We start from the raw sequence: 15,796 nt of genomic DNA on the forward strand, positions 1-15,796 counted from the left end.
GATAGTCTTTGACTTTAAATGCCTGTGTGTTTTAATTCCACGCACGTATTTCTGTAAACCACCTTGACATTTTTTATGATATTGTAGTACAGTATATGAATATTTTGATAAACAAACAAAAAGGTAACAAATTGACCTGAAGGTAATTGCATTGGGGAGAGGCGAGTCTGGCTCAATTTCTCAGTACCAGGAATTTGTGAGAATACATATGGAGAAGCTCAAAAAAGCTAAGATGAATTGACATGAGATGAAGCCCTCACTTTGAATATCTGCCCTGGCTTGCCCTTTCACAGCTTGAGGAATGCAAACACCATTTCTAAGGAGGATAGATGTGCAGGGGCAGCAAGCACAGCAAGTACTGGGCTTTCTTTGCAAATATGGGTCCAATATGTATTCCCAGAAAGTGCTTTGGTCTTTAGGTCTAAATCATTAATTTTTAGTTACCAGAGTATCCATGAATATGAGTGCATTGCAAAGAATATTTCTGTCCAGGGTGCTGAACTACAGTTTCACTGGTGAAAACCAGTGCTTTCTTTTCAGGGGGTACTCAAGAGTACGCACCTCGTTTTTTGGTTGTTAAAAAGTGTGGCACTTACTGTAACAACTTCATGGTGAGTACCAGCACCTATTCTTCTAGGGAAAAAAGCACTGGTCAAAACCATTTTTAAAACTTACACTACTTCTTTCAATATTTAACCACCTTAAATAGCAGTGATCTTGCATAATCTGGTTGGTACATGAATGACCTTCCTTGTTTCCATGCCTGCTTCAAATAAATGAAAGCTGAATCTTCACAGACAGAGGCACCTTTCTCACTTACTGTTAAAACTGCATAGAAGCTACTTTTCTGTGATGTGATCCAGAGAGAGGGTGGTGTGGGGTGGTGAATGAGCAGGGAGGCTTTTTTTCCGCAGCAGGAATGATGACATAATCCACCAGAATGTCAGGGCAATTGACAGATTCTCTTTGCTCCCACAAGTGAATGAGGTGATAATGAGACTTTCAAGTTGGTTTGTGACAGGTTAGCATATCAGAAGTCAGACAAAGCAGAGTCTGGATATTCCTTTCCTGTGGTGGAGTACTTAATTCATCCTAGCTCTTGGATCCACACTTCTTTGTGAAATTGTCTACATTTCTAATTGGATGCTACAAGTTGCGTTGCAGCTCTATGTGGTTTATAAGTTGAACCAATGCACTCAGATCAAAGCCCCATTGAGTGCAATGCAGTTTCTAATAAATGGGGTATGTACTGGGGGTGTGAGTGTCTAATAGTGGAGGAATCCAGATGACTGCTATGGGGACTGTAATGATGAGCTCCTGCACTTACCACTACACCCCGATCATGAGGAAATATGATTATTTCAATTAGAAGATGAGAAAGAGACATGGTGGTTTGCAGCAATCAGGCACTGAAATTGGTGAACAGTTTGAAAGCATGTCAAAGGGTGCTGAAATGAAAAAACAGCATGGAAGAAAGTCATGCCCAAAAGATGGAAAGGAAGGAAGTGGAGATATCGTGCAAGAGATTGTGATTGTGATTGTGTGTGTGTGTGTGTGTGTGTGTGTGTATCCCAGAATGATTTTGCACTTTCTCCACCTCCCATGGCTGATGATGCTCATGCTAACAATACTGCTTGTAATTAGTAGGTTCTCTCTCTCTCTCTCTCTCTCTCTCTCTCTCTCTCTCTCTCTCTCTCTCTCTCTCTCTGCATCCTAAGTGCCAGAATAGACTTTAGGGTAAAGTATACTTGCTATAGCTCTACCCTATCTGCAATGCTGGTAAACCAAAGTCTTCAGGCTTTATTTATTGCCAGTGAAATAAATAGGAATACATTCCATGAAGCTGATGTACACTGGCTCAACTGTGGCTCTTTTTCACATAAATCTTAGTCATATAGACACTCAAGTTGCAAAACATAGAAGTAAGGCACAGATCACCAAGCCTGCAAGGTATTCATTACATGCAACACATATAAGTAGACAATTTTAGAAGATTTGAAAACAAGGAAAGACTCTACCTGCCGTGGGGTCCTTTCCGACTTACTTCTGCACCACTCCCAGTCAGAGAGTTCTGGTTTTCGGCACTCCTCATGAGAAAGCCTTCTTTCCTTCTCTTCAAAGAAAGCACACTTATCAATATTCCTGACTTCTTCTTTTTTATACGTTCCCATTTTGTCAGAAAGCAGGCAATCCATGAACTTATCCTTGTTAAGGTCTTGTTTGGTGTCTGTGCCAACAGTTTTTTTGCACTTAGTGCTCTCTTTAAGCAGGGAGCTGTCCTCCAGAGAGATGGTGCTGAACTCAATTTTGTTGCAGTCCTTTTGAGTTTCTCTTATATTCTCGCAGTCATAGTTGAGCAAGCTGTGGTATGATATAGAGTTGCCATCGTCACTGTGATGGTTGTCATGAGATATCTTATAGATTCCATAACCTTGTTGGAATGACAGATTGAATTCAAAGCCTCTTCTTTTGGCTAAAGAAAGGAAAGAAGTGTTTGCATTAAAAATAACTGGTAGGAAGTGCAGTACTGGCATTAAAAACAACAACCATATACCCTAAAATGGGATAAATTTGGATTGCATTGCACACTTTAACACAATATTTAAAAAACAACAACTTATGTTCCAAATGCTTAAACACCAATGCTAAATGAAGACAGACATATGCTCCAAGGGTGAAGACATTATTTGCCCTGAATACATATATATACCTTGGAATGGATTTAATGTGTCTTCCAGCTACTTCCACCACACCTGGAACTTATATCTGGCATTACCCAATATTAGCTGACTCATTTTTTTTAGGAAGAGAACAGAGTGATTTCCCAGATATTATAAGTAGTTTTGATCTCTGTTTTCTGGGGGACCCAGCATATGAAGGATGATAACATGCAAAACTGAAAACAAACTTTCTGACTCATCATGACAGGAGAGTCAGCAAGGTGTAGTTTGAACTGGTTGACATGGAGTTAGTATGCATAAGACTACTAAAAGGCAAGTCACATGTCCTGCTGATTTCAGAATGAACTGTGAAAACAGCCAAATTATACACATTAGGTTGGAACCAGACAGTCATGCCTTAAAAGAGACCTACATTGGCTCCCAGTACGTTTCCGAGCACAATTCAAAGTGTTGGTGCTGACCTTTAAAGCCCTAAACGGCCTCGGTCCTATATACCTGAAGGAGCGTCTCCACCCCCATTGTTTAGCCCGGACACTGAGATCCAGCGCCGAGGGCCTTCTGGAGGTTCCCTCACTGCGAGAAGCAAAGCTACAGGGAACCAGGCAGAGGGCCTTCTCGGTAGTGGCGCCCGCCCTATGGAACACCCTCCCACATCAGAGGTCAGGGAGATGAACAACTACCTGACATTTAGAAAACACCTAAAGGCAGCCCTGTTTAGGGAAGTTTTTAATCTGTGATATTTTAATGTATTTTTGTATTTGTTGGAAGCCGCCCAGAGTGGCGGGGGAAGCCCAGCCAGATGGGCGGGGTAATAATAATAATAATAATAATAATAATAATAATAATAATAACCCACTGATTTCAGTGGGAACTCTGCAACTAACTTACTCTGGATCCCATCCCTTGTTTGCCATTTCAATCTTATCTTGCCTGGTTTTCTGGAGGTGTGTGTGTGTTAGCAGATGGTTTCGCATTTAGCATCTGTTGCATTTGAGCTGCTTTAATCTAATTTTAATTGGATACTTTACATCTGCTTTGTGGCATTGATTCAGAAAGGGCAATTGGCAGGTGGAAGCATCTCTTCAGAATTAAGAAGAGCATGCAGAAAATTGGAGTTGCATCCATAGTCATTTCCCAGGCTGGATCCAACACTCCTCCTGATGTAGGATTGGGAGCTGTGCAAGTCACTTATGATATTGCTAGTCAGAGGCATCATCTCTTCCCCCCCCCCACCCCATTTGCCCTCAAAGGAAAAGAGAAGTGGAAGGAATGAACCCCAGACCTCCACATATCCAAGCAAGTGAGTGCTGCCCTCAAAGTCAACAGCACCACCTACCTGTTTGGAGGCTAGGTGTGCAAGGGATTATATGGTTAGCCCTATGCTGCATGCAGAGAATCTCTGGATCAAAGCTTTAAACCAGGGATGGGGACCCTGTGGCCCTCCAGCTGTTATTGGACCACAGCTTCCACCAGCCGCAGCCAGCATGACCATTGTTCAGGAATGATGTTAGTTGTAGTTCAGCAACATCTAGAGAACCACAGGTTCCCCATCCCCATTGTTTATCATTCCCAATCTTTGGAACAGAGTGGGATAGAAATAGAAGCAAATTGAAATGGGATTTCCCAAAGAGCCCACTTAAAGAAATATAGTGTGGGCTTTTTGCTTTTATAAGGTCCTTCTTAATGCTAGTGGCTAGTTAGATGGTGGCCAACTGACCTGATCTGGGCTCCCTTGCAATTATTTTACTCACTCAATAAACTACCCATTGGGTGGCTGCGGCAGCAGCAGAAAGAACAAAGAAACTGAGCAGGCACACCACTGGAATGTAGAGAGATTAGTGCACTTTTGAGGATACAAATCTGATACATCTGATCAGGTATTTTTATGAACAGAGGGATTGATACCCCCCCCCCGGCCACCCACAGATCTGCACGGATCAGCCAGTAAGTGGTGTGTATGTGTGTTTCTGTGTCTGCAGACTGTCACACCCAGTTTTTGCCACACCCACTCCTGACATGTGATCCCCCTGGGAATTGGACAAGGGTTTGGCACTTGGGCCAAAGAAGTGTGTCTACCCCTGCCTTAGCAGTATGCATGGCACCTCATCTTTACCAAGCATCAAGCAAAAAGCCTATTTGTTTTGCCCAGACATTTGCAGAACATTAGCTGTTTAGTTCTTACAACTCACTTGTGTTGTTAAGAATCTGTGCCTTGAGGATTTTAATCTATTTCTTTCATCTGCTTTTGTTATTAAATTGTTTTCTTATTGTGGTTGTTCAGTCTGGATGAGTTTTAATTGTACTGTATGTACCATGCTCAGAGATTGGTTATGTTGGGGGCGGGGGCGGGGTGGTTTATAATTACGGTATTCTAAATAAATGTATTAAGGTCATGGTGGCACTGGGCACATGAGCTATATTTTAAGTTGCTTAATTCTGCGTGGTAAATATTTTGCATGGGGTGCTGGTGAGATAGAATAACCCTTGGCAAAAAAACAAAAACAAAAGGGAAATTCAGTTTCGAAATGATTAGGTAATCATTGCCTTGCCATCTGTCACATATTTCACTTTGTAAATATTGTATCGGAGCCGGAGCCAGTTTGTTACAAAGCACTATCAGTAACAAATTGCTTCTTGACACACAGCAAACACTGTAGTTGGGAAACAGGTTCTGAAAGATCCAGAGGAAGAATCAATTTAGAGCAAAAGTCATCTCCGTCATGAGCATAGATCCATTTTCAAGAAGATTTCTGTAACAACCATAGTCAAACTACTGAAATATGTTTAGTTCTGTGTGAGCTGCCTATAAAGACTGCAGGTGGGACTTCATGTTGAGAGATTCACGACCAACAAGAGGGGGTAATTCTTCACACAGAACATAACTAGACTATAGAATCTGCACCCAAAAGATGGGAGTGATGGCCATCAGTTTGGATTGCTTCAGAGGGGAATTAGAGGAATTTGTGGAGGATAAGGTTATAAATGGCTATTGAAGCACAATGCCTCTGAAGACCAGATGCTGGGGAACAACAACAGGAGAGTCCCTGTGGGCTTCTCCAAAGCATCTGCTTGCCCCCTGTGGGAATGCTGGATTAGATAGGCCTTTGGTTTCATCCAGCAGAGCTCTTCGAATGGTCCTGCACTGTGCGCATTTAGATATACCCTGTTTCTCATATTTTAAGGCATCCCCATAAAATAAGCCATAGCAGGATTTTTAAGCATTCAAGGAATATAAGCCATACCCCGAAAATAAGACATAGTGATAGGAGCAGCAGCAATGCCGGCCGCGGCAGGAGGAGGAGGAAAAAAATAAGACATCCCTTGAAAATAAGCCATAGTGTGTTTTTTTGAGGAAAAAATAAATATAAGACGTGTCTTATAATATGAGAAACACGGTAAGACATCCTCCTTAAATGTAGATAGCCATGATTCTTAGGTTACATGCATAGAATCAAGGCACATGGAGCTGGGACACTGAAGCATCAATCTAGTCACCTAGTCCAGAAGAGAGGCTCTCTTCCGGAGGAAGAAAGATCACACACTGAGGTGTCCTGCCCTGGACTCCTTTGGGAGGGATTTAAATTTAACAAAACAAACAAACTGCTGCTCTCTCATCTACACCTTTAAATTTATTGGGAGAAAGCCAGTGTAGACAGTGTTACTCAGATCAGTGAGACCAATGTTTAAATCCCAGCACAGTCATTAAGCTCACTGGGTGACCTTCACTATAGCTCTATCTTGTCGATTTCCTCATGCGATTAACCATAGCTGTCAAGTTTTCCCTTTTCTTGCGAGGAAGCCTATTCAGCATAAGGGAATATCCCTTTTTAAAAAACTTGACAGCTATGTTGCATGAAGGGGAGAGTAGGGTTATGCTTGCTAGCCCTGCCCCTTCATCACATCCTCACCGGCCTTGCCCTTCCACCAGCCACACACTGGGGCTGAAGGTCTGAAGTACTTGATGACCCCTCCCCCCTTGTAGCCATATGCTGTTAAAAGCCAGGTTTATCAGTGAGGAGGCATCCAATACAGTCATACCTCGGTTTACAACCGCCTCGGTTTACAAACACCGTGGACCCATCTGGAATGGATTTAATTCACTTTCCATTACTTTCAATGGGAAAGTTCGCTTCAGGTTAAGTACGCATCAGTTTAAGTACAGATTTCCAGAACTAATTACACTCATACTTTGGGTTAAGTACGCTTCAGGTTGAGTACTCCACGGACCCATCTGGAACGGATTAATCCACTTTCCATTACTTTCAATGGGAAAGTTCGATTCAGGTTAAGTACGCTTCAGGTTAAGTACAGACTTCCGGAACCAATTGTGGTTGTAAACCGAGGTACCACTGTATTGTTGATGGGCTGTGTTTGACTTGGTTGGTTACAAGTTGTTCAGAACTGGACAGCTCGGGGATTTCAAACGAAGCAGCACAGGAAAGCATCTTATACTAAGTCAGACCACTGGGTCTATCTAACTTGGTATTGTTTACATTATCTGGAGGCAGCTTTCCAGGGCTTCAGAGACTGGGCATTCTTAGCCTTCATTGGAGATTGAACTTGGGACCTGCTGCATGCAAAGAAAATGCTCTACCACAGATCCAGAGGGATCAAGGAAGTTGCCATGGGTGAAACCCACACATTCCTAGCTTTGTGGTATTCATGTGAACAGCCATTCACACAATACAAGAAAGGGATATGAAAGCACCATGTGGACCAGATTTTGATGAAACAAACTAACTCTGCGCAGTTTTCCCTGGGAAGGGTAAGTTGCTCAGGGCCAGGCAGAGTCAGAAGCTTAGCCTCCAGTCCCTTCCCATCATCCTTCTGTACTTACTTTTGCCTTCCTCTGAGGATACAGTGTAGACATTCCTTCTGCAGTTGATGATGCAGCCGCAAGGCAGGTGACTCCAGTGTTCAGACAAGACAAATACTGGGGTGACAGTAACGGCTAGCAGCGTTAGCAGAAAGCTGAATATCTCAAAGGAAAGGCTTTGAAACCCAACAGTGTGTTGAACAACCATTTGAATCTGAAAGAGAGAGACGATTCAAAGAAATTAAAAACACTCTAGTTGTTTGTTACTATGAGTAAAAGGAAGAAAAATAAACAAACCATACAAGGGTAAATGGAAAATTGTGCAAGGCATCTTTCAGTTGCTCACAGAGGGTTGTACAGATAGTGCTGCTCCAGTAAAGTTCTATTGTTGCAATGGGACTTCCATCTCATCTCTTATATACTGTACACACAAATCTGCAACCAACCATCCCTCAACACTCCGGAGCTGATTTTGGAGGTGCACAGGAGGCTGGAAGAGACTGGCAAGAAAGATAAAGTTCCATTGCATGCACATAAGTCCTTTCTGCCAGAAGAGCTGCAGGGCTGGATATGGCCCATCATCTACAAAAAAAGTCCTATTGAACCATAAAGAAGGCTGATCGCTGAAGAATTGATGCTTTTGAATTATGGTGCTGGAGGAGACTCTTGAGAGTCCCATGGACTGCAAGAAGATCAAACCTATCCATTCTGAAGGAAATTGGCCCTGAGCGCTCACTGGAAGGACAGATCCTGAAGCTGAGGCTACAATACTTTGGCCACCTCATGAGAAGAGAAGACTCCCTGGAAAAGACCCTGATGTTGGGAAAGATTGAGGGCACTAGGAGAAGGGGACGACAGAGGACGAGATGGTTGGACAGTGTTCTCGAAGCTATGAACATGAGTTTGACCAAACTGTGGGAGGCAGTGGAAGACAGGAGTGCCTGGCGTGCTCTGGTCCATGCGGTCACGAAGAGTCGGACACGACTAAACGACTAAACAACAACAACAAATTGAACCTAATAGAACTTACAAAATACATATGATTGCACTATATTAAGCTTTTATAAATCATGTTCATTTAAGCATGGGCTTAACACTCCTACTGAAATCAATCAGGCATTTAAATGTTTTGCTGGATTGTGTCCAACCTGTTGTTTTGTGAGGAGGGAGCAGCTGCTTTAATGTGAGACTCTAGCCCTATTCAGGAGATGCATGAGTGTGTGGATTCATTAAAATAAACAAATTAAAAATGAGCCCCATTTGTTTTATTCACATATATGATTTGAGAGTAAAACAAATGAATTCCGAGTGCACAGCCTATTCATTTCTCATTTGTTTTGTTCATTTTCGCATTTGTTTTTATTGACATAGAGAAATAACCAAATTTCTGCACAGGTTACAGGAAGAGAAATAAGAAAAAGAATAAAATGAGGTGCCTTTTCTTTGTGTCTTTGAAATTTGGTAAGTCTGGTTCCTTGGAGGAATAAGTCCTGCCTGAAAGTATCATACCAATGGAATGTGTAATACAGATGTTACAAGCAGCTGACTCTTGGTGGCTCTAATTAGGCCCCTGGGATGAAGGTTCTTCATCTCTGCAATATAGCCTATGCTTAGGTCCAATATTCTTAAATTGTGGTGCCCAGAACTGGACACAGTATTCCAGATGTGGTCTGACCCAGGCAGAATGGAGTGATAATATGACTTCCTTTGATTTGGACACTATACTTCTGTTGATACAACCTAGAATAGCATTAGCTTATCTTGCTTCTGCATCATCCTGTTGACTCATGTTAAGCTTGTGGTCTACTAAGACCCCATGATCCTTTTTACATGTTCTACTAGTAAGCCAGGTGTCCCCCACCTTCTTACATTTGTGTAGCTGCTTTTCCTGCCTAGTTGTAGAACTTTACATTTCTCCTATTGAAATTCATTTTGTTAGCTTTGACCCAGTTGTCCAATGTGTTAAGGTCATCCTGCAACATTAGCTACCCCTCCCAGCTTGGTGTCAGCTACAAATTTGATGAGCATCCCCTCAATTTCTTCATCCATGTCATTTATAAAGATGTTGAACAACAATGGGGCAAGGACAGAACCTTGTGGCAGTGGGGCACCCCACTTTTTTCCTGGATGACGAGGAACCATTGATGAACACTCTTTGGTTTTGGTTACTCCATCAGCTACAAATCTACTTAACAGTAACCACATCTGGCCTTGCAGAGTAAAAACACAGACGGACTGAGGCAGAGATGTGTGCACTCACCTACTTTTATTGCTAAGAATGAAGCAGAACAAAGGAAAGCATGTCTCCTCTCGCTGAGAGAAGTCCGAAGAAGAAGAAAAACACCAAACGGAAACAGGATACAGCAACACCTGCTCCCGTGATCCAACAGTCTTTTGCTGGAATATATCAACACAGTCTCGTGACTGTCTCGCAGTGGGAAGAAATAGAAACCTAACAATATCTTACCAGCTTCTCCACAAGAACAAGAAGTGTATAAAATGGAGAGGCCATCGTGAATGAGACACTAGCAAGCCTGTTGGACACATTCCCCAGCCAACATGCAATCAACATCAGTTTGTAAATGGCTCTATGCATGTGTATGTGTATAGGGTTTCTTCCTGTAAACCATGATTCTTCAGGTTTCATGTCCCTGAAGACTCAGGACAGATTTAAAAAAAGTACTCTCTTATGCAGCAGCAGTGCATGGTTAGACTATAGAACTCGCTCCCATGGGAGGCAATGATGGCCACCAACCTAGATGGCTTTGAAAGAAGATTAGACAGATTCATGAAGGAGAGGGCTATTGATGGCTACAAGCCATGATGGCTAGCCCCTGCCTCCCTAGTTGGAAATTGCAATGCTTATCCATACCAGTTTCTGGAAACCACAGGAGGGGATAGTGTTCTTGTGCTTGGGCCCTGCTTCTGGATTTCCTACAGGCATCTGGTTGGCCACTGTGAGAACAGGATGCTGGACTAGATGGACCACTGCCCTGTTCCAGCAGGCTCTTCTTATGTTTTCCTGTTCATAACTGGCTTGCCTTGGCAGCTAGTTTGTTTGATGAACCTATATTTAACTCTACCATCCCTGTGGCACTATTTGTCACAACTGTGATTTTACCATACAGATGCAAAGGCATTAGGCAGGAACTTCAGTCCAGAGGAACTTGAGGTGGGCTCCATGACCTCTCACACTGGGAAACCCACATCTTAAGGGGCTATGGGGCATAGAGCAGCCCATCTTTGTTTCTGAATATCACCATTACTTGCACCCGTTGAGAAGAGCTACAGCAGGCATCCCCAAACTCGGCCCTCCAGCTGTTTTGGGACTACAACTCCCATCTTCCCTAGCTAACAGGACCAGTGGTAAAGGATGGTGGGAATTGTAGTCCCCAAACAGCTGGAGGGCTGAGTTTGGGGATGCCTGAGCTACAGCCAGAGGAATAGCATTGGTGGTTGGCGGGGTTGGCTTCCTGCCCATCTCCCATCATGATGCAGTAGTTTGGTGTGGTCAAGGCTTTCGGGCAGCATTTTGCGTTTGGAACAAGGTCACCAGAATCCCATGCTTTTCCTCAGTCAAGCTGTACTTGATACAGTGTGTGGCTGATCTTCTGCCATGGTTCTGTGTCATCAGTATTATTTCCTCTCATCTCTCCCCTGCTCGTGGTACACACCCATTTGTCATAGGCACACTTATGAATCATACATGTGTACACCAAAGGTACCGGTAATATGTGAAGTTGCCTTTTATTTTATTTATTTCTTTTAAAGAATCCACAAAGGATAATTGAATTCAGAACAGAATTTACCCACACATTTGCTTGTGTCTTCTGGGGTTTGAATTAAGGATTATGTGGGATGTTCCATTATGTATATTTACAATCGCCAATTTCTCACTGCATTGTGGTCATGCTCAAGAATCGCATGACTTCTGCATGCTCATTATCTTTTTGTTGTTGTTAAAACCTTGGTTCTTAGGAATGCACCTGCTGCAGTACAGTTTTTGATAGCCCACTGTTCATTGAAAGCCTATGCATAACCTTAGCCTTTATTTTCAATAACTCCCAGTACACTCTAAATATGTAACAGTGTAATATTTGTGGCATTTTAAAACAGGGATGGACACCACAGGGCCCTCCAGATAATTTGGATTCCCAACTCCCATCAGCCCAAGCCAACATTGCCAGTAGCCCAGCTACATCTATAAGGTTGGTCAACCCTATTTTACATTGGTTAACCCTATTATAAAAGAATGCAGGTCTCAATAGGCATTGGCTCTGAAGCACATATACACAATGAGGTTGCCATCTACAAAAAGACACATGGTTGTAAGCCAGTTAGGCTTACCTGGGCGTATGCCCCATTGAACCCATCAGGGCTTGCTTCTGGTCTCTTGCACTCTAGAGTGTTCGCGCAGCAGCAAACCAGCATTCTTGTTCCTCTGGAATCCGTCGAAGACGAGCTTTGTGACTTTGAATCCTGACAGATGCTGAGAAGCAAATGTTCCAGTGCAACTCCCATCTGTGTCAGTTGCTTCAAGTGAAACAATAAATATTGATGCCTTTGCTCTGGCAGAGAAGTAGCTTTGACCCTGAGGCTATTAATAAAAGTCCACTTGAGGTAATGCTGGGAGACAGAAACACACCTCTCAGATGATGGCACTGATAATGATGATAGATGATTTATACAGTGCCATCAATGAGTATCATTTCGCAAGGAAAAGAGAAGGTCCCTACTGCCACAAACCTTACAGTCTAAATCTCACTGGTGAGGAGGCCACAAATGGAGGGGGGAACTACATTCAATGGTGCTGACTCCCGAAAAGTATGCTTAGAAATTCAACCATAATCACTGTTGGGGGGATGATTTAAAGGTCAACTCAAAGGCTTCAGGGTCAAGGTGAATTTGGGGAAAGGAACTGGAGAAGAGAAAACTTAAAGCAAAGGATTCTTAGTTCAAGGCATTCACATGTGCTATGTGCGGCTCTGAGTGAGTTTCACAGGTGTCACGCAGCACTTATCCGCACCCTGAAGCAAAGCAGTTTTCAGCAGCCCTCATTATTTACAAAACCATAAGCAAACACACAAACCTTTGCTTCTGAGAAACCTTTCCATTTTACAGCCTCTGGCAACCCACTGCCAAAGGGTGTGCCTCAGGAGGATTCTGCAGATGCTCTGATGGATTTCATGCAGTCAACCCACAGCCTGTCCGGTTGCTTGAAAAAGTAACCCTTGGCCTGCCCTTCCAATTGGTTTTCTTTTTTGACTCACTCTACAAAGCTTATTCATAGAATGCTTACCCTAGCATAAAACCAGAGTCAATTAAGTAATTAGCTGGAGCCTTGGTTTGGCATGATCCTTTGTCGATGCCCATGAAAACATATGTTCAATACAAATCTGTTCACTCAAATCTGGATAATCAGAACGTGCAATTAAAAGTCCAGCCCTTTCCATAAGAAGACACTGATATGCATGGAGGGGGCTCTTGCACACTCAGCAAACTAAAATAATTAAGAGTTGCTGATACAGGATTTGCCAGCATACTAACAGCACAGGGTTTGATTGAAATGACAGTAATATATGCAATGAATCTCTGGTGGGCAATCCGTTTAACTCTTAGTAGCTGATTTGATGGACTTACAGAATAAAATGATTAAAAAGCAAACAAGCCAGTAACTTTTAACTGGACTATCCGGTGTTGAAGATGTCCAGTGCAAGTTACATGGGAAAGTTGCCTCATTTGCTCTGTGTTCAATGGCACATGGTTTAAATTTCATCCAATACTCCCCTCCCAGCCCCCGGAACATTACAAATAGAGAAAGAAACTTGGTTTGATTTTACCATCATTGGGAGCCAAAGTGTGACTTTGGTCAGCGCCAGAATCAGGGAAAAGCGCTTCTGAGCAAATTCCACAGTGAGGGTTCGGCTGTTGTAGGGCCCCTCTTGCATGCCGTAGCGATCCAGTCCATAATGGTCCACTGGGCTTTGCCTAACTTTGAGGTCAGCATTTGGACAAGTGCCTTGGAAATGCTTTAAGGTTTTGCTCAGAGTGTCTTCCGGAGAGAGGGAAGGGGTGTGACGACCGCCAGTCGGAGGTGACCCAGGGGAGAAATAGCCTCGGGCAATTTGGTGATAATCGTCGTACAGATGCTGCTGCTCATCTGAACACAGCAGCTGATAAATTAAAGGGATGGAAAGCACGAGGAGGAGGCAGAAGCACAGCGAGTAGACGATAAAGAGGAATAAAATGTAAGAGCTTGTGCAGTCTGTCAGGCACCCCCAAGGGGTGGAGGCATAGCTACCCCAGCCGCAGAGAGGCAAAATACAGATCAGTAGGCTGACAATCCAGATAGTGAGAACGGCCCAGACCATGCTGACCGGCCTCTTGGTGGCCCCTTGGCCGGTTCCCATCTTGCTAAGGCTGTAGAAGTTATAAGAAACTATGAGTGACCCCATCAGATTGCTGGAAAAGCCCTGGAATAAGTACAGCAGCGCCGAAGCCGTGCACAAGGTCTGGGGGAGCATCTCATCCAACCAATGCTTGAGCATGAAGATTGTTGCTGGTGCCACACTGATCAGATCGTCCACCGTCAAAGAAGTCACCAGCATGGAGACAGTACTTTTGCTCTGCATCCTCAGCAGAGACACCAGCGAATATATGCTGCCCAAGAGGGTGGTGAACGTGATGATAAAAGTCAAGCAGAAAAGGAAGAGATTCAAAGGCTTCTGCCCTTTGGGTATATCCATAATCCCGTGGTGGCTCGTCCCGTTTGATGAGACATTGCTCAGAGTGACCGACATGGTTCTTGGGATGGGTGGGGTGTTATTTTGCCTTCCCACCAATTCTGGGAGTTCTCATCTGAGGACACCAAAACTGTTGGCTTCACAGTGAATTTCTGATCTCCTCCTCCAAGTTTGTTGGACTGCATAGATAAATCCCTTGTCCAGCACCCTTTTCCCTGGAGACCTGCTTAGGATGCAGTCAAGCAAGCCCAGTCAAGCTGTCACATAGTTTTAAAAAGGAGCATTAAGCGCCAGGGAGAAAAAGATGCAAGAAAATAAGGCAACGTGATTCCTCTGTTTTTGAATGGGTCCCGGATCCTCTATAATCCTTTTGATCAAGTTTAGCTCTGCAAGTCAGACGCGTCCAGCAGGTACCAGAAAACGTGCGGTAGTGGAAAGAAAGGAGAATCTCGGTCTCACGCTGCCGGCTGAGAAGGAACTATAGCAGCGGGGGGAGAAAGGCAGAAGCTCGTTGGCTCGCTCTGCACTATTCAGAGCTGCAGGAGGGAGGAGTCAGACAGAAGCCGGGTAGCAGAAGGGAGGAAAGTGTCTTTCTCAACGGAGCTGGCTCTCCGAGCAGGAGCCAAGGAAGAGGGGCGCGCCCTTGCCAAGCCACGCCCTCGACGCTGACACTTCCACCCAGTGCAAAAAAGGAGAGACCTGCTGCGAGCCAGAAATGTCACCTCTCCCAAGCCTGGAGACGCTCCAGGCAGCTGCAACCTTCAGCAATACAATCCCTATCGCTTGCGCCGTACTTTTGGCTAACCACGGAGATGGGCGCGCGGGGATGCCATTTAGCCAAAAGGATGTTGTACTCTCGATCACACCAAAATGCTGCGCTTCAGATACATTTAGTGCACGTTAGATGCACTCCCCCCCACCTGCTCCCACCGGCAGTATAGGCAAAGTAGCCGTTCAAAATCCACACAGAGCAATGCTTTCAGGAAGGCACCCAAACGTCACGAAATAGTGAGCAAGCTTTTGAGGTCTCCAGAACTCTTCATCAGGGAGGGTATTAAGCAAAGCGTAGCGGTGCGCGCGGGGCGGGACGGGGGACGGACGGGCTTGGTGTTAAAGCCATAAAGGCCGTATTGTGGTTAGGGGTTGGACTAAGACCCGGGATGCAAGGAAGTACTGATGCAGTTAGAGTTGGACTGTGGAACTCACTCCCACAGGAGGGAGTGATGGCCACCAGCTTGGATGCCTTTAAAAAGAACATTAGGCAAATTCACGGAGGAGAAGGCTATCAATGGTTACTAGCCATGGGCGAGGCATTAATGCTTCTGAATACCAGTTGCTAGAAGCCATGGCGGGGGTGGGGGTGGGGGTGGGGAGTGCTCTTGTGCCTAATGCTGCAACCTTTCTTCATATGGCAGTGGCTCCACCCCCTTGATCTTTTTGGTATCCCTTTTCTGAACATTTTCCAACTCGTTCAATACCCTTTTTGAGGTGAGATGACCAGAACCGTACAGTATTCCAAATGCGTTTGCAGCATAGATTTATGCAATGGTATGATG

General features: G+C 44.2%; 1 protein-coding gene across 1 annotated transcript in view; it reads right to left on the reverse strand.

Annotated features, from left to right (window-relative positions):
- GPR149 (G protein-coupled receptor 149) overlaps positions 1-14,433 on the reverse strand; it is a 40,731-nt gene extending 26,298 nt beyond the window's left edge. Inside the window, exons 1-3 of the mRNA XM_060274193.2 lie at positions 13,338-14,433; positions 7,519-7,711; positions 2,019-2,473 (exon numbers count right to left, since the gene is read on the reverse strand). Of these exons, the coding sequence (XP_060130176.1) occupies positions 2,019-2,473; positions 7,519-7,711; positions 13,338-14,297 (1,608 nt within the window). The 5' untranslated portion in view covers positions 14,298-14,433. The remainder of the gene's footprint in view (positions 1-2,018; positions 2,474-7,518; positions 7,712-13,337) is intronic.
- Between the last annotated feature and the right edge of the window lie 1,363 nt (positions 14,434-15,796).

This window comes from Zootoca vivipara, chromosome 5 (genome assembly GCF_965207765.1).
Source record: "Zootoca vivipara chromosome 5, rZooViv2.hap1.1, whole genome shotgun sequence".
NCBI lineage: Eukaryota > Metazoa > Chordata > Lepidosauria > Squamata > Lacertidae > Zootoca > Zootoca vivipara.